The sequence below is a fragment of the Canis lupus genome, chromosome 4 (assembly GCF_011100685.1).
Source record: "Canis lupus familiaris isolate Mischka breed German Shepherd chromosome 4, alternate assembly UU_Cfam_GSD_1.0, whole genome shotgun sequence".
Taxonomy (NCBI): domain Eukaryota; kingdom Metazoa; phylum Chordata; class Mammalia; order Carnivora; family Canidae; genus Canis; species Canis lupus.
In genome coordinates, this window is record NC_049225.1 from 22,281,855 (window position 1) to 22,305,342 (window position 23,488).

A 23,488-nucleotide genomic window follows, 5' to 3' on the forward strand; every position below is an offset into this window, starting at 1 on the left:
ACCTAATTTCAGGTGTCCAAATCAGTGAATTTTTACGATGTGCCTAGAGTTGGGTAAGGATCACCACATTCAATTTGAGAACATTTTCACTATTTCAGAAAGAAGCCCTGTGCCCTTTTGGTGTCACCCTTGCTCCCAATCTATTACCCCGACCCTTGGCAACTGCTCATCTTCCAGTCTCTGTAGACTTTCCTATTCTGGGTATTTCATGTGGATAGAATCCTATAATATGTGGCCTTTTGTGGCTGGCTTTTTCACTTAGTAGGATGTTTCCAAGATTCATGTGTGTTTGAGCATGGACCAGTTCTTTTTTGTTTTTTGTTTTTGTTTATCTATTCATCTGTTGATGGGCATTTGGGTTGTTTCTCCTTTTTGGCCAGCGGGAGTAGGGCTGCGGTGAACATTCGTGTACAAGTTTTTGTGGGGACACTTGTCATTTCTCTCGGGTGTGTACCAAGGAGTGGAATTGTGGGGTCCTGTGGTAACTGTTTAGTAGTTTGTGGAGCTGCTAGACTCTGTTTTCCAAAGTGGCTGCATCGGTTCATGTTCCCAGCGGCCGCATCCAGTGTGGAGGGGAGCAGAGACTCTGGCCGTCGGTGTCCAGGGCTGGGAGGGAGGGAGCTTCCCAGATGGGAGATCCTGGAGTGTGTTCTCAGGCCGATAAGAATGATCCAAGAGAGGGTGAGCATGGTGATGCTGGGAAGCAGGGCACTAATTGTGGGAGCTAAGTCGTGGAGGAGGTGAGATGGAGGTGAGCGGGAGGTGATGAAGGGCACAGCGGTGGGAGTTCATAGGGTGGCAGCAGGGTAGGGGACAGCCTGTGTGATGGGGCCTTGTTTACTCCCTAAAAACAAGAGAGGAGGAGGTGGGGACAGTGTTAGGAGCCTCAGCCGTTGGGAGAGCTGGGATGCAGACATAACAGGGAAGTGCAATAGAGAATCGCCAGCTGGCATCATGCTCACACCAGAGTTGTGGCCGCTGATTTCAAACGACACCAGCGGGCACTGTGTGCATTTCTCCATCAGTACGCAGACATGGAGAGGGTGACTGCTTGGGTTGAACAAGGGCAGAGGCTTTTCTGGAACAGTGGGAAGGAGGGAAAGACAGAGAGCTATAGGTGTTCACAGAATTATTATGCATCTAGACTGAGGAGTCTAAGGTGGTAGGAGGGGAGGTGAGGACTTGGTGGGGGGAGGTGGTGGTATCGACAGTGACAAAGCAGTGAGACCAGGCACTGGAGGTCTTGATGAAGCTTGGTAATAGCTGGAGCCAGAGGGCAGGAGTTGGGTGAGCAGGACGGTGGTAGGAGTGACGCAGACACCTGCAGTGGGGCTTTCTGAGTTTCAGCCGGTGTCGTGTTCTAGGAAGGGAGTGCGGCTGGGGGTGGAAGCAGGTTGCTGGGCTGGCGGTGAACCTGAGGGAAGCCATTTCAGATTCTCTTGCCACTCCCAGCTATGTACATCACCTCAGCCTCTACTTGCTAGGCTTTCTTTCATTTCCTACAGTGGAACAGTTTTAAGCTGAATTTGCTGGAAGTCTAGAACCTGAGACAGCACAGCTGGCAGTAAAACCTTAGTAATGGAATTTCCAGAACCAGTTTGGGCCCGAGAATGTGCTCTCCTTGGGAGGTGATGGGATGGTTGGGTTGGAGGCCTGCTCTGCTGCTTTCTCCTCTGGGGAGGCCCCACATAGGCTCACCTTGGAAGAAGAAGAAAGAGGGGACCTGGCTTACCCCTCACCTGGCTTCATTGGACCTGTCATCTTGGAATAGGTCCTCCTGGGCATTCTGCAAAGGTTAGTGAATCTGGGGGCACCTTGAGGCTGTCCTCTCAGAGCTCCGCCGTTTACCTGTGCCTGGACCCCAGGCTGGGTCCTTGCTCATTGTCCCTGCACTTGACCTGGCACAGAGTGTTTTCCTGTCTCAGCCCAGACTTTGGCACTTCCAAGCACACATATTTCAGTCTTTCGGGGTGGGGGGGTGGTCTCTTCCTGCGGCCTCCCAGGAGATGTGTTGGCTTAGTCTACCCTTGCCTCAGAGTTTATGTGCAAGTACATGCAATTTCAGAATAAACATGTTTATATATACACATGGACTAATGCTGAAATAATGTGGCTTCAGTTGCCTGCTAAGATGTTTGGGACCTCATCCTGATGGTAGACAGCTACTGATGACCAGCTGAACCTCCTCAGTTATGACCTACGGCAGGATACAAGGATAAGCCAATGCTTGCCTCCCCCATCACCACATGATCCTATCTCCTTCAGGCACCCCGGACTTACCCTCTGGACCTGGGGGCTTCCCCTGAAGGGAAGCAGGGCTGAAAAATCTGGGATAGCATGGCCTAGAGGCCTCAGGATGAAGATATAGTGGAAGGCATTACCCCTGCAGCTGATGTGATGTCACCAGCCATATTGGAAATGTCAACCAGGCCCCCCTCAACCAATCATGTCTCACGAAAGGTCCCTCAGGAGCAGCCGTAGTAAAGGGGTCCAGAGCTTGGCTGATGGTGGCCAGGCCTGCACGTTAGAGAGTTTCTATTTGGAGAAGTGGCCTGAGGGCCCACATAGTATGTGGCTCAACTGGATATAACCAGCTATTTGTTGTTGTTTGTGTTGCATTAAGAACTTTTCTAATATATATTTCTACTTACTTACTGTTTCCAAGAGAAGAAGGTGGAGGTATGGGTGAAAACAGATAGGGCTGCCATTTATTTTCCAGCAACTTATTTTCCTCCTTTTCTTGATGTCTTGTACAGAAATGTGATTTGATTCTTTAAAATTAGCCACCACTTTTCAGAAATACAAACATCTCATAAATTGGGAGACAGGAGTCATTTGGCAAGGAGGCAGAGAACCAGAAAGTTCCTGTTGCCAGTCTGTCTGCCCCAAGTGGTGCCTGGTTTCCTGGCCTGGGCAGAGCTGGAGATAGTCTGCCAAACCTCTCGTGGTGCAGATGGGGAAACTGAGGGCTCTGTGGCAGGGACCTGCCCAGCCTACTTCCTGATCTGGTGGCCCAGCCCGCCTGCTCTTCCCCTCTCCAGGAGGAGGATCTCAGAGGCTGAGGGGACACCCCAGCCTGTGCAAGAATGGCCTGTCAGAGCCAGATGCAATGTGCAAAGTGGACCAAGAACACTGCTGGGAGGTTCTATCCTTGACTCCTGGGGTTTGGTCCAGTTTGGTCCCCTTGGGGTTTGTGAGATCCATAGTCATAAAGAGCTTTGAAACTTATTTCCCAGATCGTATATTCCAGGGTTCGGGTGTTTGCCCTTACCAGGTAACCGGGATGGGGAGATAGGGATTCACTAACTCTTCTCTGGGGAGAGGCCTGTGCTGTCACTTATTTGCTGGGTGACTGGGTTTTGTAACCTTTCTGAACCTGTTTCCTTATCTGTGAAATGCATCTAATATTAGTATCTACCTTATAAGGCTGTTGTAAAGATGAAAAAAGATACGTAAATATAAGTGGCAGATAGTGTGGTTAATGTCACTGATAATAAAACCGTTTACAAAGGGTGGGATGTAGGGGAGTGTGTTTCAGCTCAGCAAAACGTGACCTGGGTCCCTGCACACAGTAGGTTAGATCTTGAAGGAGGGAGCTGTCTGTTGCTAGAGGCATCCAAGCCCAAGTTCAGAGCTCCCCTGATGAGGGAGGTGGTTGAGGGATTGAAGCTTCAGACTGGGGCAGGCATGGTGATCTTGAAAAGTCTTGTGTGGTCCGCAGTTGTGGACAGGAGGGGTGAACTGGATGGCTGTGCCTTGCAGCCCAGCCCGATGCCGTGCGGATCATTCCAGAGACTGCATCCCTCGTGTGAGGCCCTGAGATCTGGTGGCCACATGGGGCAAGGAGTGCCAGATTTTGAGGAGCTGCAGTAGCTTTGGTGGGAGGAGGATTGGTGGTGGCTGACTCATGTGCTCGGTAGATTTTAGAAGATATTCCCCGAGAAGTCGTCTCAGAACAGGTGGAGGTGGGAAAATTTGGTGGAGTTTGGTTGCCTAAAGTCATGGCTGCTTTTTAAAAGATTATTTATTTGAGAGAGAGGGAGCATGAGAGAGAGAGAGAGAGAGCACGCACAAGCAGAGGGGAGGGGTAGAGGGAGAAGCAGACTCCCCATTGAGTAGGGAGCCTGATGTGGGACTTGATCCCAGGACACTGGGATCATGACCTGCCAAAAGCAGATGCTTAACCGACTGAGCCACCCAGGTGCCAAGTCATGGCTGCTTTAAAAAGAGGCAGCTCCTATTCAAGTGAAGAAGGTCAGATAGATTTATAAAAATGGTTCTTTCAATCACTGCCTGATGTTTACAGCTGCATCTCCAGTGTCTGGAGCACGGCTGGTATGTAGTAGGCGCTCAATAGATACTTGTCAAATGAGTGAAGGAATTCAATAAACATATATTCCTTGGGGCGCCTGGGTGGCTCAGTTGATTTGGTGTCCACCTTTGACTCAGGTCATGATCTCAGGGTCCTGGGATTGAGCCCCTTGTCAGGCTCCCTGCTCAGTGGGGAGCCTGCTTCTCCCTCTCCTCCTCTCCTCCCCTAATTTGTGCCCACTATCTCTCTCAAATAAATAAAATCTTTAAAAAAAATCTTATAAAACAAAACAACTCCCCCCCCCCCATATTCCTTAAGGATTGCCTACTATGCCTACTATTTTCCAGGCACTGTGGTGGGTGGGCTGGTCTGACTGCTTCCTAGAGCTGGCGCTGGGGGGAGGGTGGGAGCTTGTGCCCTGAACATGTCTTCACACACATCTAGTTGCATGTCTCATTGGCCTCTGTGATTACTGCTTTCACCGGGGGCTCATAACACATTTGCTGGCCTTGGCCAAAATTATATTTTTAATGTTTTTATTTCCAAGGCCAACACCTGATTATTTTTACAGGCATATTTTGATGCAGGCGAAAAATTAGATTAAAAACAGAGCATGCATTCCTGTGCTCTTATCCAGGCTCTTTCATTGTCATTTCAGCGAGTGTTAAGTGCTGTCCCGGGTCTACACACACACGTGCTTTAAATCTGAAATAATAGCCCTTTGTATTGGAGCCGGGGACCAGCACCAATGTAAAGGATAATTAACCTTTACCAGTAGGAACTTTCCACCACTGGTCTTCCTATAGGTAGAGGCAAATCTACAGGATGGGGCTTTGGGGCTGGAATTCTGTGCCCTGGTCGGTGTGTGTGTGCGGGTGTGTATTTACTGCAGCAGAGCCTTTCCTGCCTCCCCATCCCCTGTTTAAGGGCTGAAACCCTTTGTTTATTTTTTTTTAATATTTTTTAAAGATTTATTTATTTATTTATTTATTTATTTATTTATTATAGACATAGAAAGAGAGAGAGAAAGAGGCAGAGACACAGGAGGAGGGAGAAACAGGCTCCATGCCGGGAGCCCGACACAGGACTCGATCCCGGGACTCCAGGATCGCGCCCTGGGCCAAAGGCAGGCGCTAAACCGCTGAGCCACCCAGGGATCCCCTGGAACCCTTTGTTTAAATGAAATGTTATATGGAACCCTGCGTACATGACACGAAGTTGATCTGCGTTGCTGGAAATGGGCCTGGGCCCCCTTGCTCGGCGTCCCCCCTCCACCTCCCCACCCCAGAGGAAGAGTCTGCACGTGTGTGGTCACATTTGCATTCACAAATGCTCGCCTCTTCTGTGCTGCATATTCACACGTCTTCTCTCTCCCCCTTTGTGGTCCTCCCGCTTGTGGCGGGCCTGGTTCAGGCGGGCCTCATCCGCACGGACAGCAGTGACTACTTCATAGAACCCCTGGAGTGGGGGCAGCAGGAGAAGGAGGCCGGCGGGAGGACGCACGTGGTGTACCGCCGGGAGGTGGTCCGGCAGGAGTGGACTGAGCCCGGCGGGGACCTTCACAACGAAGGTAGGCACTGGGCAGGTCCCTGAGCTCCACCTCTGCCGGTTACCTTCACCTCTTGAGTCCTGGCCTTGGCCTTCTCATCTGTAAAGTGGGACTGGACCGTGTATACCAGCGGAAATACCCCAGTGGGTTTTAGGGGCGACTACAGCTGGCTGGAGTTGGGGGCCGAGCTACTCGAGCCCCCTGAACTGTGACCCTAGGGACTCCAGAGGTCGCTGAGGGGCTCTACGGTTGCTTGTGAAGGCTAGTTCCCCGCCTGGCAGGCAGTGCAATGTCTGCAGTTAGCTCTTCCCCTGAAGATCAACTCAGCCCCTGGGAGCCTCAGGAAGGAAGGTCTCAGGACATTTGTAGGGGGACTGCCAGGTACGAGGGCATCGGGGTCAGCTTTGTGTCCAACAGACCATTTTTAAATCCTATGTCCAACACGGTTCGCTGTGAGACCCTAACCGAGTTACTTAGCATCTATATTTTGGCAAATCGAACTCCAATAAAAAAATGCCAACCCCCCCCCCAAAAAAAACCCCAAAACAGATCCATGAGGAGAGGATTTTTTCTTTTTTTATTCTCTACTGTATTCCCTAACATCTAAAACAGAGCCCTTAAGTATTTGTTAAATGGATAAATGAAATATCTCATTGTATTATGTGACCTATGAGCTCAATCAAAAGCTTAGTACTAAGTCCGTGCTTGTATGTCAGGCATAGGAAGGACATTCTCTAAATAAATGGAAAAATGACAGAGTAAAAAAGAAAAAAAAAAGTCTCTGAACCTCATTTTCTAATCTGTAAAGTGGGGGCGATTGCTAATCTCTAAACTTGTGCATATTAGCGATAGTGTATATAAAAATCCCGGTGTGGAGCTTGGCATCTAGTAGGTGCTTGATAAATGATTGCTCTTATGACAGTATTGGTTTTTTTAAAGATTTTATTTATTTATTCATGAGAGACACAGAGAGAGGCAGAGACAGGCAGTGGGAGAAGCAGGCTCCCGTGGGGAGCCCGATGCGGGACTCAATCCTGGATCCCAGAATCATGACCCGAGCCGAAGGGAGACGCTCAACCACTGATGCTCCCAGGCGCCCCTTGACAGTATTGTTATTCGGGTAACTACTGGCAGGTTAGGGCGAGAGCCCCTGAGAGCAGGGGCGGCCTTGCACCCCGGTGACTGGCACAGGAGCCCGCGCAGCAGCAGCGCTCAGGCCCCGGGCTTGTGTGAAGGAAGCGGTGGATGCAGCGTGTGCTGGCCCTGGGCCCACGGCCAGCTGCATTGTCCAACTCAGCTTTGTCACGAAGCCCCTTTGGCCAAGAGGATATGAGAAGGGCTTGGGTGGAATCTGGCCGTGCCAGGGCCCCGGCGGGGTTGGGCCCAGCGTGAAGGAATGCGTGGAGACCAGCTGTCCCCACATACAGTGCCTCCTCTGAAGCTCCAGCTGCTCTTCCAGGGTCGCCCAGAGGAGAAGCTGCAGCACCAGAGTCCTGACCTGGGTGGTGGGGGGCTCTGCAGGCCTGGGGTGGGGGGCAGGCACCCGGTGGAGCCTCGGGGGGCTGGGGTGGATTACGGGGCCAGGATGGGACAGCACTGTGCTCTCCGCTGTGGCTGGGAAGAAGGACAAGTCTCCCCGGGCTCCATTGTATCTGAGGCCAGTTCTGAATCAAAAGACGATAAATCTCCCCTTTTGGGGAGACCCTGGGGGGTGGGAGTTCTGTTGCATGGCCGTGGGCCTGGAGCCAACCACAGCGTCTGCCACCGCGGTTAGTGGCCGGGAAGCCCAGACCGCTGGGCTCACAGGGGTGGCCCCGAGGCCCAGGAAGGCTGGCGGGGCTCCCCGTCCTCAGGCTTCCTTCTGGAAGTCCTGGGCCTGTGGGAGATGCCATGCCGGGGCCCACCTGGTCCCTCCCTAGAAAGGCAAGCAGCCGTGGGCGGCTTCCTTACAAACCCGTGACACTCACTGTTATTTTAGGCCCACCGGAGGGTCTGAGCCCCGGGAGTGTATTGGCGTTTCTGGGTGTCCCGTCTCCATTTAGCCTTCTTGATTGGGCCGAAAGGTGTCCCATCCCGTCTGGAGGTACACCCAAGAGGGGGTGTACCTCTTGGCACACACAGAAATGCCAGAGGCCTAGGCCCGCCGGTAAACGGGCTTTTGAGAGATCTGCCTCAGCCCGGGCACCGTGCTCCGTCTCCGCTGCCCCGAGGGTCCGCCCAGCCCAGGGTCCCCTCTCCTGGCTCCCGGAGCCCCCCGGACGTCTCCTGGCACCGTCTTCTTGTCCCAGGTAGGCTGCGGGCTTCCCGGAGGACAGACGCCACGTCCTCGTGGTTGTCGCTCCTTCCCGTGAGCTCTGCCACCCCCAGGTTATGGGTTTCCTCAAGGAGGGAGGGGGGCATCCGGTGACCCATCACGTTGACTTTCGAGCTGCGCTGTGGCCTCCGGAGGGCTGCAGCCGCCTGGGCTCCCCTCTAGAAGTATCCGCGACGCACAAGTGACCTTCCGGTGGGGGGACTCCTCTGGGCCCTCAGGGTATGGGCTCGACGGCGGCTTCCTGAAGGGAGCTAGTGTGTACCCACACACTCACCCACTCACACATGCACACTCACACACATGCACACTCACACACACGTGCACACCCACACACCTCACACACTCACCACTCACACACAGCACCCACTCACACAGCCACACATGCTCACACATGCACACTCATACACTTCACACATGTACCCACTCACACACGCTCACACATGCACACTCACACATAACACACACAGTCACACACCTCACACACATGACACACATACACACTCACACACCTCACACACCCACTCACAAGTAACACACACAGCCACACATGCACACTCATACACTTCACACATGTACCCACTCATACATGCTTACACATGCACACTCACACATAACACAGTCACACACCTCACACGCGACACACATGCACACTCACACACCTCACACATGCACACTCACACATAACATAGTCACACACCTCACACACATGACACACATACACACACACACCTCACACATGCACCTACTCACACATGCACATTCACACAACAGTCACACCTCACACTCACACATGACAACAGTCACACATAGGCATACTCACACACCTCACACACGCACCCACTCACACGCTCACAATGCTCACACACACACACTTATGCATACTCACGCATAACAGTCACATACCTCACACACATGACATACACACACATGCACTCACACACGTACCCACTCACTCACGATACAGTCACACATATGTACACTCACACACCTCACACACACACCGACTCACACATAGCACACACGCACACTCACACAACACACACACACTCACATACACACATACAGTCACACACATGCACACACATGCACACTCACACACCTCACACACCCACTCAAAAGTAACACAGCCACACATGCACACTCATACACTTCACACGCACCCACTCACACACAATCACACATGCACACTCACACGTAACACAGTCACACACCTCACACATGACACACATACACACTCACATACCTCACACACCCACTCACAAGTAACACACAGCCACACATACACACTCACACACTCACACATGCACACTCACACATAGCACAGTCACACATTTCACACACATGACACATGCGGTCACACACCTCACACACGCACCCACGTACACACGCACATTCACACATAACACAGTCACACACCACACACATGGCAACAGTCCCACACATGCACACTCACACACTTCACACACGCACCCACTCACACATGCTCACACACTTATGCACACTCACGCATAACACAGTCACATACCTCACACTCACACGACATACACACACATGCACTCACGCACCCACTCACGACACACACAGTCACATGTATGCACACACACACTTCACACATAGCACACATGCACACTCACACACACTCACACGACACACACAGTCACACACATGCACACTCACACACATCACACACACAGTCACACACATGCACACTCACACACACGCATACTCACACACAGCATACCGAACTTCAAAGCCTGCAGGTAGATTCCCTGGCTGGAGGTCCAGGCACGGCCGGCCCCCTTCCAGCCCGCGGGGATTCCCCCGTGGACCCTGCCTCGGCCCCCGGGGCTGAGCCCTGGATGCTGCCATGCTCCTAAAGTCGCCCCTTCCCTCTTCAGCCCTGGGCCCTGCTCTCTATGAGCCTGTCCCACCCCGCAGGTCCCCATGGGGAGGGAGCGGGTCCCTTGGAGCCGCATGCACCTGTGGCCGGTTCCAGCTCTGTGGCTGGGGGCCAAGGCCGCGGATATGAGGACAGCTCATCCCTTCAGGGGCAGCCTTCGGGCTGGGCTTCGGGCTGCTGCGCTTTAATTCGAGATAAAATCCACCAACTTAATCATTTTAAGGTATACAATACAGTGGTTTTTTACTATGTTTAGAGTGTTGTGCAACCATCACTGCTGATTCCAGAACATTTCTGTCACTCCCATAAAAAGCCCAGAACCCATTAATTAGTTACCACTCCAGTTTCCCCCCTCCACACCCCCCGGCAGCCACTCATCTCCCTTCTCCCCATGGATGTGCCCATCCTGGACACCTCATATAAAGGGAATCATGTACCATGTGGCCTTTTGTGACTGGCGCTGTCACTTAGCCTGTAAGGTTCACGCACGTGTAGCGTGCATTGCACGAATAGACCACATTTTGTATGTATCTCTTTATCTGTTAATGGACACTTGGGTTGTTTCCATTTTTTTTTTTGTTATGGTGATAATGCTGCTTTGAGCGTTCATGTACAAGTTTCTGTGTGGATGTATGTTTCCAATTCTTTTGGGTATAGATCTCGGAGTGGAATTGCTGGTTCCTATGGTAACACTATATTTAACTTTTTGGAGAGCTGCCAAACTGTTTTTCAAAACAGCTGCACCATTTTAGATTCTCATGGGGCTTCTTGGGTGGGCTTCTGGAAAGCCTCCCAGGGGCCTGTGGCTCCCCCCGCAGCTCCCCTCTTGGAAGGTTACCTATTTCTGGCCTGAAAGGATGAGAGATGGAAGAGGGTGTGGGGGGCACCTCTCCAGGGCTTGTGGCTGATGTCAGCAGGCCCTCCCCACTGCTCCTCACTATTTTTGCAGGGAGGGAAATCTGGGTGGGCCCTGACAGGGCGTGATAGTGGGAGAGTGGGAGCCCTGGGTTTGCATTCTGGGTCGTTGCCAGTACTTGCTGTGTGACCTGGGATGAGTCAGGCAACCTCTCTGAGCCCCTCTTTGACAGACCTGGCTGGGAGAGCTGTAAGGGGTCAAGCTCCACATTTTACATATGATTTGAAAACCTACAGGCACTGTTCATGTGTTGGGAGTGACTGTTACTTATTTTCCCTGCTCCATGGAGAGAATGCTTGTCTTTTCTTCGGCCTTCCTGGGGCTTCTCCCTCCTTTCTCCCAGGTGTTTGTCCCTGGGCTGCTGTACTCACCACTGGGCTCAGGTGCCAGGCCACCATGAGCTCCTGTGCCAGGTTGAGTGAGGGTGACAGCAGCGTGAGCCCTGCTTGCCAGGCTGTGCATCACTCAGGGGACTGGCCACACTTTTCTGGTTTCCCCCGTGGGCACACATTTTACCAACCCTTTAGTCTAGGGCTTTCCTTCCTTTGCACATGGAGGCCACTAACCGAATGGAAGATAAAAAGAAAGGGTAGCAGAGTCCCATGGTCCCCTGTTGCCCTGCCCTTAAATTTCAGTTCCTGAAGCATCCGTATCGATAGAAACTAAGAGGCAAAACTTGGGTCTCTGCCGAGGCACTTGTGGAATCCTCCACGAGGGTCCCCCGCATTGTGGATGGTGTCACCTCATACTTGCTCACAATGGATTTTGCAGGTACCGTTCCCTCTGCTAGGGACTCTGTTCTCCATGCTCCAAGCAGCTTGCTCCAGAAGTTCCTGTCAACTCCCCTGTCCTGGTTTGGGTCTCTAGTGTGGAAGCTTTCCCTGGTCAGTCCTCCTGTAGGCCTTGAAGTTACTGCACTGTTACCTTCTGGTTCCTTCTCTGTCACCTGAGGCAGGCAGTGGGCTCGAGGGCAGGGGCCCTACCTTCATCACTCACCTACCATCTACCCACCTTATATGTTTGGGCCTGTCCTGCAGCCACAACCCTTGATACGTGCTGGGGATGCACTGGTAGCATTTTTTCTATCCTTACCCCCTGTCCCACTCTCTGAGAGATTCTCACATAACTGGATATTCTTAGAAATTAATGGTGCAAGTATCAGAACTTCAGAGTACACACGCATGGGTGGCTCAGTGGTTGAGTATCTGCCTTCGGCTCAGGGTGTGATTCCAGGGTCCTGGGATTGGGTCCCGTATCAGGCTCTCTGCAGGGAGAGCCTCTCTCCCTCTGCCTGTATCTCTGCCTCTCTCTGTGTGTCTCTCATGAATAAACACATAAAATCTTAAAAAAAAAAAAAAAAAAAAGGAACTTCAGGGTAGGATGGTGGGGAAGTCATGAAATGTTAAGGCTTTGAAACCTTCTCAAGAGACCCCAGGCTCCTATCCTGCTTTCTTGGTGTGGGGGAGGAAAAAATTTTTTTCCTTTACCCTTCTAGGTTCTTGGCTGAGGCACCCTGTAATAAAAGACAGATTAACAAGAATAAAACAAACAGAAGTTTAATTACATGGATACCTCCCATAGACGTGGGAGAGAGCCAGGGAAACCCAGTAATTCCCCCAAATGGTCCAAGCCACTACCTTAACATCTCCAGCTAAGGACAAAAGAAGATGTTGGTGGGTGGGGAGGAGGAGTGAGTTATGGGAGGTTACCAGGAAAAGCACAGTCAACAAGGGGAAGGTTGTTACGTGGATTTAAGTCATTTCCTTCTTTATTGATAAGAGTTTCCTGAGATATGTAGAGTCATCCTCCTCTTCCTGGTACAGACAGGGAGACACCCTTACAAATGGAGATTTTCCTTCTACAGGAAAACGTCTCTTGCAAAAGCCTCACTTATCCGCGATTTCCAGAGCTTTTCTTGTGTCTGCCGTTTCTTAAAAATAATCAGTATAAAATGGTCCTTACACCATGGAGGCAAATTTTGGGGTGGCCAATTCTGCTCCCCGTCACTAGCTTTTCCCACAGCATCCTCAGGAACCCTTGACTCCGTTGTCCCAACAGATGTCGCTCCAGTCTCTTTGGACTGGTAACTGCTTTGGGGGCTACCTTTCTGGGCAGCAGCACCGATGATGATGCGATGTTTCCAGGTCTGCTCTCTTGATTTCAGACAGACCTGGGCAAGCTACCCTGGGTCTCAGTTTGTTGACCAGCATATTGGGGACAGTAACCTGAGAGTTGTAAGGATGGGATTGGATTCCATTAGATTGGAGGTTGGCAAACTAAAGCCCACCACGTGTGTTTGCAAATTAAGTTTTATGGGGACAGAGACACTTGTTGGCTTATATATTGTCTGTGGCTACTTGTATGCCAAATTGAATAGCTGAGACGGAGACTGTAGGACCTACAAAGCCTAAAAAAGTCACTCTCTGGTCCTTTCAGAAAAGGTTTGACAACTCCCTGATTATATCACACAAGTTCATAAATCCTTGTTAAAGAAATATTTAGCTTTTTTGCCAAAAAGGAAAAGTGGTGGTAGTAAACTTTTGGGTTGCTGGCAGTGATGGGGAGGGATTGGGGGGGAGCTTAGTCCAGGGGTTCTTAAAACGCCCTGCATAGGCCGCAGTGACACCACGATTTTTCCCCTTAATTGAGGTGTGTCCACCCACTGCCACCTGTGACTTTTATAACAAGCATGTGGGTAAGAGATCAAGGATACCTCATCCCTGTGTCACAGGAGGGGAGGGGGACTTGGAGGAGTGAATGGGCCAGGGGAGGGCACAGGGGCAGATAGCACTGGGTGGGGACTGGGACCTAGGCTTGCGACTCCCAGCCAGATCCCCCTTCTCTGCTGTTCATTGCCTCAAAGACTGAGCCGTGGCCTGGCACCAGCCCTTTGCACCAGCCTATGAGTTAAGCCGTGTGGAAGGAACCGCCTCATGCTGGGTTGGCTTCACAGAGGCAGGGAAAGGACCCACACGATGGGGCTGAGTGGGCTGGTGGGTGGCATCCGAGGGGCAGCCTCTCCTGTGGGTCTGACCCCTGTCTCTCTTCTCCTCCTGGTTGGCAGCTTTTGGCCTGGGTGACCTCCCCAACCTGCTGGGCCTGGTGGGGGACCAGCTGGGCGACGGAGAGAGGAAGCGGCGGCACGCTAAGGCAGGCAGCTACAGCATCGAGGTGCTGCTGGTGGTGGATGACTCGGTGGTGCGCTTCCATGGCAAGGAGCACGTGCAGAACTACATCCTCACCCTCATGAACATCGTGAGTGTCCCTGTGTCATGGGGCGGGGGGTGGGGTGCCACCTGTTGTGGCCAGAATAGACTATTTCTCTCCAGCCTGATGTTTTCTGGTGGATGTGCTGGCCTGATGTCCACCCCAGGCTGAGGCCTGGTCTCAGCTGTACGTACCTGTGCTGAGGTGCCCATAGGCCCTGGGCGCCGGCCCCCCCAGCAGGTAGGAGCCTGGGGAGAGTGGCTTCAGGGCTGGGACACATTCAGAGCCTGAGGCAGGTGTGGTCTGGGGGGTAGGATGGGCTCACATGCCTTGGAGTTACCTCGACTTCCCTGAGATTCCTCATCTGGAGATAATGCCCCATCCCAGGCTGGGAAGACTGGCCAACGAACGCTAGCTGGGGCTGGGGTTGGTGTGTGAGGTGGGACCCCCAGGCCCTGAAGGTGGGACTTTGGTGTTCACCGAGAACAGAAAGGTGGTTATGCCAAGATTTAGGTCTTGGCCTTCACTGATGAGAGTTTCCAGAGTTTGAATCATCCCCCTCTTCTGGTCCAGCTCAGGAGATGCCCTTACAAATGGTTAGTCCTCTTATGCCTGTAAATGTCTCCCACAAAACGGTAAAACTTCCACTGGGGTTTTCAGAGCTTCTCATACATCTGCAGAGGCATCTCTTGGGGTGACGAACCTGCCCCTCTTGGTTCTTACGGTTGTGTGGTCTGTGTGTGTATAAAAGTGGTTCTTTGTCTAAGCCCCTTGAAGAAAGGTCCTGACATGGGGGCTTTATCTTATACTTTTTTGAGCCTGACTGCACCCAGCACAGTGCCTGGCTCCTGGTAGGTGATGGGTAAATATGGAAGCGAATGGTGTCTAGGGGGCAGGCAGAGAGCCAGCATCTGCTTAGAGGGACCAGGAAGGCAGCAGATTTGTGTCCGCAATGAAGGTGTAAAGGAAAGGGGGAGGCTAGAAATTAGATCCAATCACAAGGAGCCTCAGGGAGAGGGGAGGGCTGCCCCAGTGTCTGCTCCCCTCACCCCCTCTTTGTTTGGATATTAATTCTTCTGTCCCTTTAGGAACCTATGGTTTGGGATGCAAGGAGCAAAGGCTACCACAGGGGGCTGTTTGTGACAGAAAGAGGATAACTGAATATGGACAGACCCACCTCCCTGGAGCACCTGACCACCCACCCAGACTCTAGACTGCTAGTCGAATTTCAGGCCAGACAGCCAAGTACTAATCCCATTAGTAGGAGAGCTGGGTTAGCCACGGGAGCCAGCAGGTGGAGAACAGGAGTGGTGGGGAGGGAGAGGGAGCTAGGGAGGCCTTAGGGAGCCCTTGGGTGCTGGGAGCCTGGGTCTGGGTCCAGAGTAGGGGCTGAAGACCCCAGGGGTGTGAGCCGGTGAGCCAGGCCCTATTCAGTCCCAGAGACCTTCAGTTTGCCAAAAGGTACTTTTCAGGAAAAGGTAAACACATGACTCTCAGAAATAACGGACAAGTGTTAAAGTCTCTTTTTTTTAAGTGTTAAAGATTTTACTTCACTCCCGAATCAGTGAGAGAACCAGGCAAATGTGATAACCCTTTCAAAAGAGAACCCCAAGAATGGAAACATTTGTAATCAGGACTCTTTGAAATGAATGTGCAAACAGAGAACAGAATGGCCTTGCTGACAGGGTGGAGGAGAAGCCCGACTCTGTGCATCTCTAGGCAGGGATTGTACGTTGCTATCAGGTGTCGAGCTCTCAGTTTTAAGGTAGCTTCCGTGGAAGCAGATTCAGATAAGGCTGAAAGGTGTGCTGTGGACAATGCAGTTTCCATCAAAGTACATGTTATAATTATTCTCTTGAGTTTGAGGCCTGGCCGGGGTCCCGGGTAGAGCGCCCTTCCAGGGGATGGCAGGGAGTCTGGTGGCCCATCTGACATATGGGCTGCGTCCCTGTTCCTGGAGCTGGTGGGGAGCAGCCTCACTCAGGACACACCCCTGGGTGCTGGCTGTGTGACCGTCCTAAGCAGCTAAGTGGTGGAGGTCTGCTGGTGAATCATGTAAGGAGATACTGTTTTCGGTAGAGCAAAGTATGCTTTTGGAACTGTTTTCCAAATGCTTGCCCAGACTGAGATGCGACTTGCTGAGAAGGATCTCGTTGAATCTCTCAGATCTGGGGCCGTGTGGAGGGTGGTGGCGAGTGAGTGGGAAGTGCCACCAAGTTCTTGAGGTTCGTGGTGTGGAGGGGAGTTGCCTGCCTAGTAGTCCTCCTTCCCCGGCATCCCTCCCCATGTCCCCTGGACTTTATTGAGGACGTTTATTGGAGAAAGGCAGGCCCCTGTCCCATTCAGGCTCTCTTGACCTCTGACCCATGACTCACAGCCTTGGCCAGGGAGCTTCCCTGCTTGGCCCTCACTGAAGACTGGCGCCCCGAGGGCCTGCCTTGGAGACTGCTGTTTCCGTAAGCTTGGTGCCACTTTCTTTCTCCTTACCACCTAGCAGAAAGCAGGGGAGGAGAGTAAATGTCTTCTAGAGGTCCCTGAAGGCTGCTTGAGGCTGGTTCTTTTTTTTTTTTTTTTTTTTTTTGAGGCTGGTTCTTCTGCTCATTGCTGGCTTGCCTTGTGGAGGTGAGAATAGAAGGGGAAGTTGAGGCAGGCCCGTTCCCCTGAGGAGCTGTTGTGTGCCGACCCCTGCTGCCACGGGGGGTACGTGAGCAGTGGGGTCCTGACTCCCCAGGTGCAGAGGGCAGCCAACCAGAGTTCTGGCCTATGGAGGTGAGCGGATGGGTGGCTGGCCACCTCTCCTCCCAGGGGACCAGCAGCTCAGCCCATTCATTGTGTGGGAACTTTATTTGGCTGGGATGCTTGAAACACTAATTTCCTGAGGGATTTCACGAAGCCAGTAAACAGGGTGTCCCTTTGCTGTCTCCTCGGAGTGCCTGCCTACCTGCCTGTGACCATTTCTGATCCTGATTTGTGGGGCCAGCGCTGGTCTGGTAGGATCATGGAGAGATCCGGTTCCCAGGATGTATGGTCCCATTGTGCTAACCCCAGAGGAGGGGCCAAAGCCCATAACAAAATACTCAGAACCATCTGATCAGGCCCTGCCTACGGCAGCTCTCAGGGCATCGTGCCTCTCACTTTTCCCTTGCATTACCCTGGGGATGTGCTATACAGATTCATGCAGCTGCAGCTGGTGGCAGGACTCCCTCCTCTCTCCTCCTCACTTGCTGGTGGGCCCTGCATGGGTTTTATTTGCCCATGCCTCAGTTTACCCATCTGTACCAGGTCACTCTCCTTAAAGCTTGTTCACACCTCAGGGCTGGGGAACCATTTGAGAGCTTTGAAACATAAAGGAGCAGTTGTATTCAGCATTTAGTGAGTGCCTGGTGTATGCCTCGTATGACAGACTTTTATTCTAGAAGCTTTGGTCTGGTTGTAAAAACAAGCCTCAGCCCACGGAATACTTTGGGGCAGTGCTGAAGATGCTTAGAGGAAGCAGCCATCCCTGTGGACTGGGGAGAGAGGCTCTCTGGGGCGGTTTGGAGCTGAGCCAGCCTTGGGGTTGGATGGCGGGAGGGTTTGGTGAGGTGGAGCGTGCAGGCCTGGCGAGGATGCCAGCGTGCATGGCAGGGTTGTGGAGGCAGGAACGAGGGGGCAGCCAGGCTGGCAGAGACCTCTCAGGAGCTGAGATTTGGCGGGGGGGGGGGGGGGGGGGCGGAGCGGAGGAGAGGATGGACACCAGAGTCAGCTGAGGCTGTGATGGGCCAGCGGGAAGGCTTCGGAAACAGGGACGCTGAGCTTTCTCGAATATCACAGTATCGTTCCCATACCTACCACATGTCAGGCACGGGGCTGAGAACTTCGCAGACAGGCTCCGTGAATCCTCACTGTGGCCTTGTGCCAGTGACATTCCTTTGACCACTGTGGCTTTGAGAAGCAAAGTGACTTGGCTCAGAATAATCCGAGGCAGAGTTGGGATTCAAACCCGGATCTGTCTGATTCCAAAGTTTGTGCTCTCCCCCACTGCTGCTTGGGTAGGACCTGGGGCAGGCAGCTCTGAGGAGGAGGGAGAAGGAAGATCATGGGCTCCTGGCCTGGGAGGTAGGGAGGCTGCTGCTGCTTTGTGGAAGGAGCCTCATCCCATAATGGGTCTCCGTATCGGAGTCAGGATTCTGAGGCTTCACCCCTGGGCTTGCTTCCTGCTCTTGGCTCCTGGCTGTGGCCAGGCTTGCTTGCCAAGGCCTTGGAGAGAATCAGGCACTGTTAGGGGCCCTCTGCTTGCCTGGGGTGACACATCGCATCTCTGGGGGTGGGTGAGGACTCCCTTGGACAGGGGGATGCAGGGATCCTCTGAGGGCCCAGAGCTGGAGCAGAGGGAGGGTGAGGAAACAGAGAGGCCCCTTCATCGGTCTTCATGAGCCAGTCTACAGCCGGGCCCTTCTTGGCAGCCTACCCACTGGGGTGGTAGGCTCCTGCCCACCCTGCCCTCCACCCCACCCGGCCAGGCTGACACCACAGAGGTGTTGGTGTGGTTGCCAGAGAGACATTGCCTGGTGTCTCAGAGTGGGTCCTACCCCCTCTGACCTGTGCGTCGGGGGCCCCTTCCTGAGGCTTCTCAGATGCCCTGCTGGAAAAGCTTGGCCCAGATGGCTGTCAGACCAGGGTTTTGGTGGCCTCAGCTTGGGAGGGTGGCATTCTCTTGGCACAGACCTGTGTTAAATATTCATCATAAAGGCCGGTTTGGAACACCACAAAAAAACTGCTTTCGTGCTGACAGAGGATTGCTTCGCCAGACCTTTTCCGTTCGGGGATATGTGAGCCTCTGGAGCAGCTCATCCTCCCTGCTCATTGGAAGGACACAAATCCTCCCCCTCCCTCTCTTGTTAATCTGTTCTCTTCTCCTGTCTCTCTTCTAAAAACCTTCTGCTGCTTTTTAGGGCACTCGAGGCCCCCAAAACTAAACGCAAAATCTTCTTACCTTGTGGTGGTGGTTCTTAACGGGGGCAGTTTTGCCTCCCAGGGGCCCCTGGGAAAGATTTGGAGATATTTTTTGGTTATCCCAGCGGGAGGGGGTGGGATGTTTCTGACACCCCCAAAGAGCCTGGGGTTGCTGCTCATTATCCTGTGGCACACGGGGTGCCCGCAGCCGGAGTGGTCCTGGTGGCCAGGGGCCCTGTGCTCCCCTGTTAGCCCCAGTTCCCACATGCTACCATTTGCGTTTTCGGAGTAGATCCCCTAGGAAGAGAAGAGTGCTCCACAGAAGCAGGGATGCTGGGGTTCCTGGCAGGGGAGACATAGTAATAATGAGTATCCCTCACGCTGGTGAGAGCCGTATGGTCGACGGAGCCCTTTCATGCCAGGCATCTCAGTTGTCATACAGGAGGTCACACTCCTGAAATCCTATTCCTGGGCTGACCTCCCAGACCTCTCCTCAGCTCCCAAAGTGGGAAGCAAAAGTTCTAAACCAACCAAGAGATTGCACACATACATATTCCGGGCCCTGTTCCAAATGCTTAACATTTGCCTCACCTTCTGTCCGCAGGCTTCTCTGCAAGGTTTGTTTGTCTACGCTCGGATGGAGAGTTGGGCTCAGCCGGGTGAGGTCATGGGCAGTTCAGGCCTTTCCAGGCCTCCACGGGGCCTCTCTTTACACTCAGACAGGCTGACCTGGGGCAGAAAGGCTGTTGCCTTGTGGAGACAAGTCGTGGGGCCTAAGTGCTGAGCATTGAGGGCCCGTGAAAGGGCCTCTGTTGGGCTGGGTGGTCCATCCCTGTGTGCTCTGGAACCACCCCGTACAAGTGGCCTGGCCCTGAGGTGGGCCAAGTGCCTGGATGGCCAGAGAACCACTCAGGCCACCCTATGGGCTCTGGGAACCTTGAAGGGGCATGCTGTTCTGAGACAGCTGGAAGAGCCACTTACAGCCTGCACCCAGCCCTTTGAAATATAGGGCCATGGTCATGAACTTGTGGGGAGAAGATGGAGCAGCTGAGCCAGGAGAGGAGGAGAAAAGAATCAGAAAACTCAATGCATTCTTCCCACCATTCGGAGAGCAGTCTCAGCCTCCAAGATCTCTCTGGTGACCTCAGAGGCAGGGCCTGCCCACGTGCTGTGGGAGTGAGAGCAGCGCCCGGGTCAGGGCTCAGCATCCCGGTCTGGTGGAAACCGGGCCCGGCTCTGGCTACTGCATAGGTCAGCCCTATGCTGGGGGCTGGGGGTGGCAGGGTTTCTGGGCTGCAGGCCACAGAGTATTACTGATATACACCCCCACACCGTGCACACAGCACAGATAGGGTGCATGTTTCCACGCATGTGTGTGTACATGCGCACACATCTACTCATCCGTATGTATAACACAGATGTGTGTGTGTGTGTGTGTGTGTAGATACATGTACCACATGTGCCACACCAAATCAGGTGCACACATCCAGAGTTCACACATCATATGTGGACATATACTTGCCATATATCATCAAAATTGAACCCATCGATTATCAGATGTTCTATTATTTTACATATCTAAGAAACAGAAAAAGTGGGGGTGTCTGGATGGCTTAGTTGGTTAAGCGGCTGACTCTTGATTTAGGCTGAGGTCAGGGTTTTGGGGTTCTGGGATTGAGGCCCATGTTGGGCTCTGTGCTCAGTGGAGGGAATCTGCTTCAGGATTCTCTCTCTCCCTCTGCACCCCCTCGTGCATGTGCGTGCGCTCTCTCTCTCTCTCTCAAATAAGTAAATAAATCTAAAAAAAACAAAAAAACAAAAAACAAAACCCAACAACAACAGAAAAAGTGCTACCCTTTAAACTCTGATAATGATGTTTTCTTATCACTTAGAGTTTTATTTGTACTCACTGGAAAAGCTTTTTTCACTTAATTGGGACTTAGATTTTTATCATATGTTACTTGAGTACATACGTAGGTAGGATAGTGTGAGAAAGTAAGGTATTCCCTTAACGTCTTCCGTTCAGAGTATTCCTTGTCCAAGTCACTTTCAGCACAGAGCCACCAAAGTGTGTGCTTCTCCACACAGCATTGTCTCCTATGCCATCTGGAGTATGGGCGATGCTGCAGGAGTGCCCCACTCTTATCATTGGGATTTCCTGCAAGCCAGGACCTGTTCTGCGAGCTTTGATGTGGGTGCCTTCTTGATTTTACTGGAAGGTGGCAATGGAGGTTTTCAGGCAACCAGGATTTGCATTCCTTTTTCAGATAGCTCCTAAAGTGGCTGACCGCCAGCAATGTCAAGGGGTTGTGGTGGCCTTTGAAGCCACCAGGAATAACATGAGATTTTTGCTTGCATGAATGGTGACAACATGCTGTAACTGCCACCTGACCCGCTGCGATTGCAAACGGGGGAAGGGGAGCATCTCAGATACATGCAATGCAGAGCTTGTTGGAGCACTTGGTCTGCAGAGTCGCTGTGTGCCCTCTGGTTGGAAGGTCCAGGTCTGGGAGACAAAGGGCTAGTCCCAGGGTCTGGGACTGAGAAAGAGCAGGACAGGTGATTGTGGCCAGGTCTCTCCTTCAAGCAGTGCTGTCTCCGTTCTGTTCGGCCTCAGAGGTCATACGTGACCAGGGAAGGTGCATGAGCAGAGGCTGGACATGAGCTCCGAATCTGGCTGCTGAGCTCATGCAGGCTCCACTGTCGCTGTGGGCCTGCTTGTCCCCTGTTAGGAAGACGGGTCATGTGCCATCCTGCTTGGAGCACCTTTGAAGAATGGCTGACTCTTAGACCCAAGCGAGAATGTCCAGGATGAAGACCCTGTAGTGCCAGAACGTAAGGAGGGGCTCAAGAAACAAAAATAAAACGCCCCAGAGTCAACAGCGAGAGTGTGTTCAAAGGGACACAGGCCACCTGAGAGAGCTCCTGGTGGCCAAAGCTGGGACAATTTCAATTTGAGCAACAAAATAGATAATGTGGCATCGAATTATATATAACCCATCTTATATTATAACCTAATTATATCACAGGTTCATACTGATAAATGACAGAATAAATAAGCAGATAGGAGGAGAAGAACTCTAAATAACTGATGTACTCTGTCCTCTAGGAGGTGAGTTTTACCTCTGCTCCTGCATCATGGTTCTTAAAAGCTGTTTTGCTGGGCTGTGCACAGTGACTTTGTTCTGAAGAGCACGGCATGGGGGCTGATACTGTCCCAGCAGGCAGTCGAAGGTCAGCCTCGTCAGGGGCGGGTCCTGTTGGCACCAGGTACCCTTGACATCATGTGGGGAAGGTGGCACTTCACTTCTGTGACCTTCCTCCCCTAGGCCTGTGCGCTGCCCCCCACCCCCCTTCTAATCAGGAGACAAATATCAGACGTACCCAAACAGAAGGACAGCCTGCAAAACCCCTCACCGGTATTCCTCGAAACTGTTTGGGTCATCAAAACCCGGGAAAAGTCTGAGGAACTGTCAGAGAGGAACAATCTGGAGCAGCCCAAGGAGATGCAGTGGCCAAATGTAACCTGGTGCCCTGGATGTGTTCTCAGAGCAAAAACAAAGGATATTAGGAGAAGATCGGGGAGATCTGAAACAGATATGGGCTTTGGTTAATAATAATATGTCCTGTTGGTTCAGCAGTTGTGACAAAGGTACCATGGTCATGGCAGATGTTAATCATAGGGGAAACAGGGGAATTCTCTGGACTATGGTTGCAGATTTTCCACAAATCTGAAGCTATTCTAAAATCAAAGTAAACTAATTAAGAAGAAAAGTTGGGATAGTACTTCCTTCCGGGCAGGTTGCTGGGAGGTTCCATGGGGCGGGCAGGGGCTGTGGTCGCACCAGCCCTTGAGAAGCAGTTCGTGCCCTCTCCTGCACAGGGGATGGGCTAGAGACCTCGGGGTCATGCTTTCCCAGCACGGCCCCTCCCTGTTTGGGACCTGCCTCAACCTGGCTGAGCAAGCAGGGGGACATGCTGTCCCAGAGCTCTCGGAGCAGTGTTCCCTAGCAGTGTGGGAACTCGGGGCTGGCGAGGGAGCATTCTCGGCTGGACCCTGTCTCCACACTGACGAGGAGAAGCCCATCTTGGCCTGGTCCAGAAGAGAAGGCTGCCAGCTGCCCTCCTATGGGCTCCCCAGGGGCCTAGCTCTGCCCTCCAGCCGTAGACAGAGGCCTGGCATTTCTGCTGTAGCCACCCAGAGTCTGACCCTCCCTTTGGACAGGAAAACAGATTCAGAGCTCCCACCCCATTAGACGCTCTTTCCCTTCTTCCTGCTGCCCGGGCTTGACCACAAGGCCCCCAGGGGGCCTGCCCATGCAGGGTTACAGGAAAACAGAGAAGGGGCTCTTGCA

General features: G+C 52.6%; 1 protein-coding gene across 2 annotated transcripts in view; it reads left to right on the plus strand.

Annotated features, from left to right (window-relative positions):
- ADAMTS14 (ADAM metallopeptidase with thrombospondin type 1 motif 14) overlaps positions 1–23,488 on the plus strand; it is a 77,838-nt gene that overhangs the window by 18,052 nt on the left and 36,298 nt on the right. For both annotated transcript variants that reach the window (XM_038534220.1, XM_038534221.1), the window contains exons 3-4: positions 5,726–5,882; positions 14,056–14,246. In XM_038534220.1, the coding sequence (XP_038390148.1) occupies positions 5,726–5,882; positions 14,056–14,246 (348 nt within the window). The remainder of the gene's footprint in view (positions 1–5,725; positions 5,883–14,055; positions 14,247–23,488) is intronic.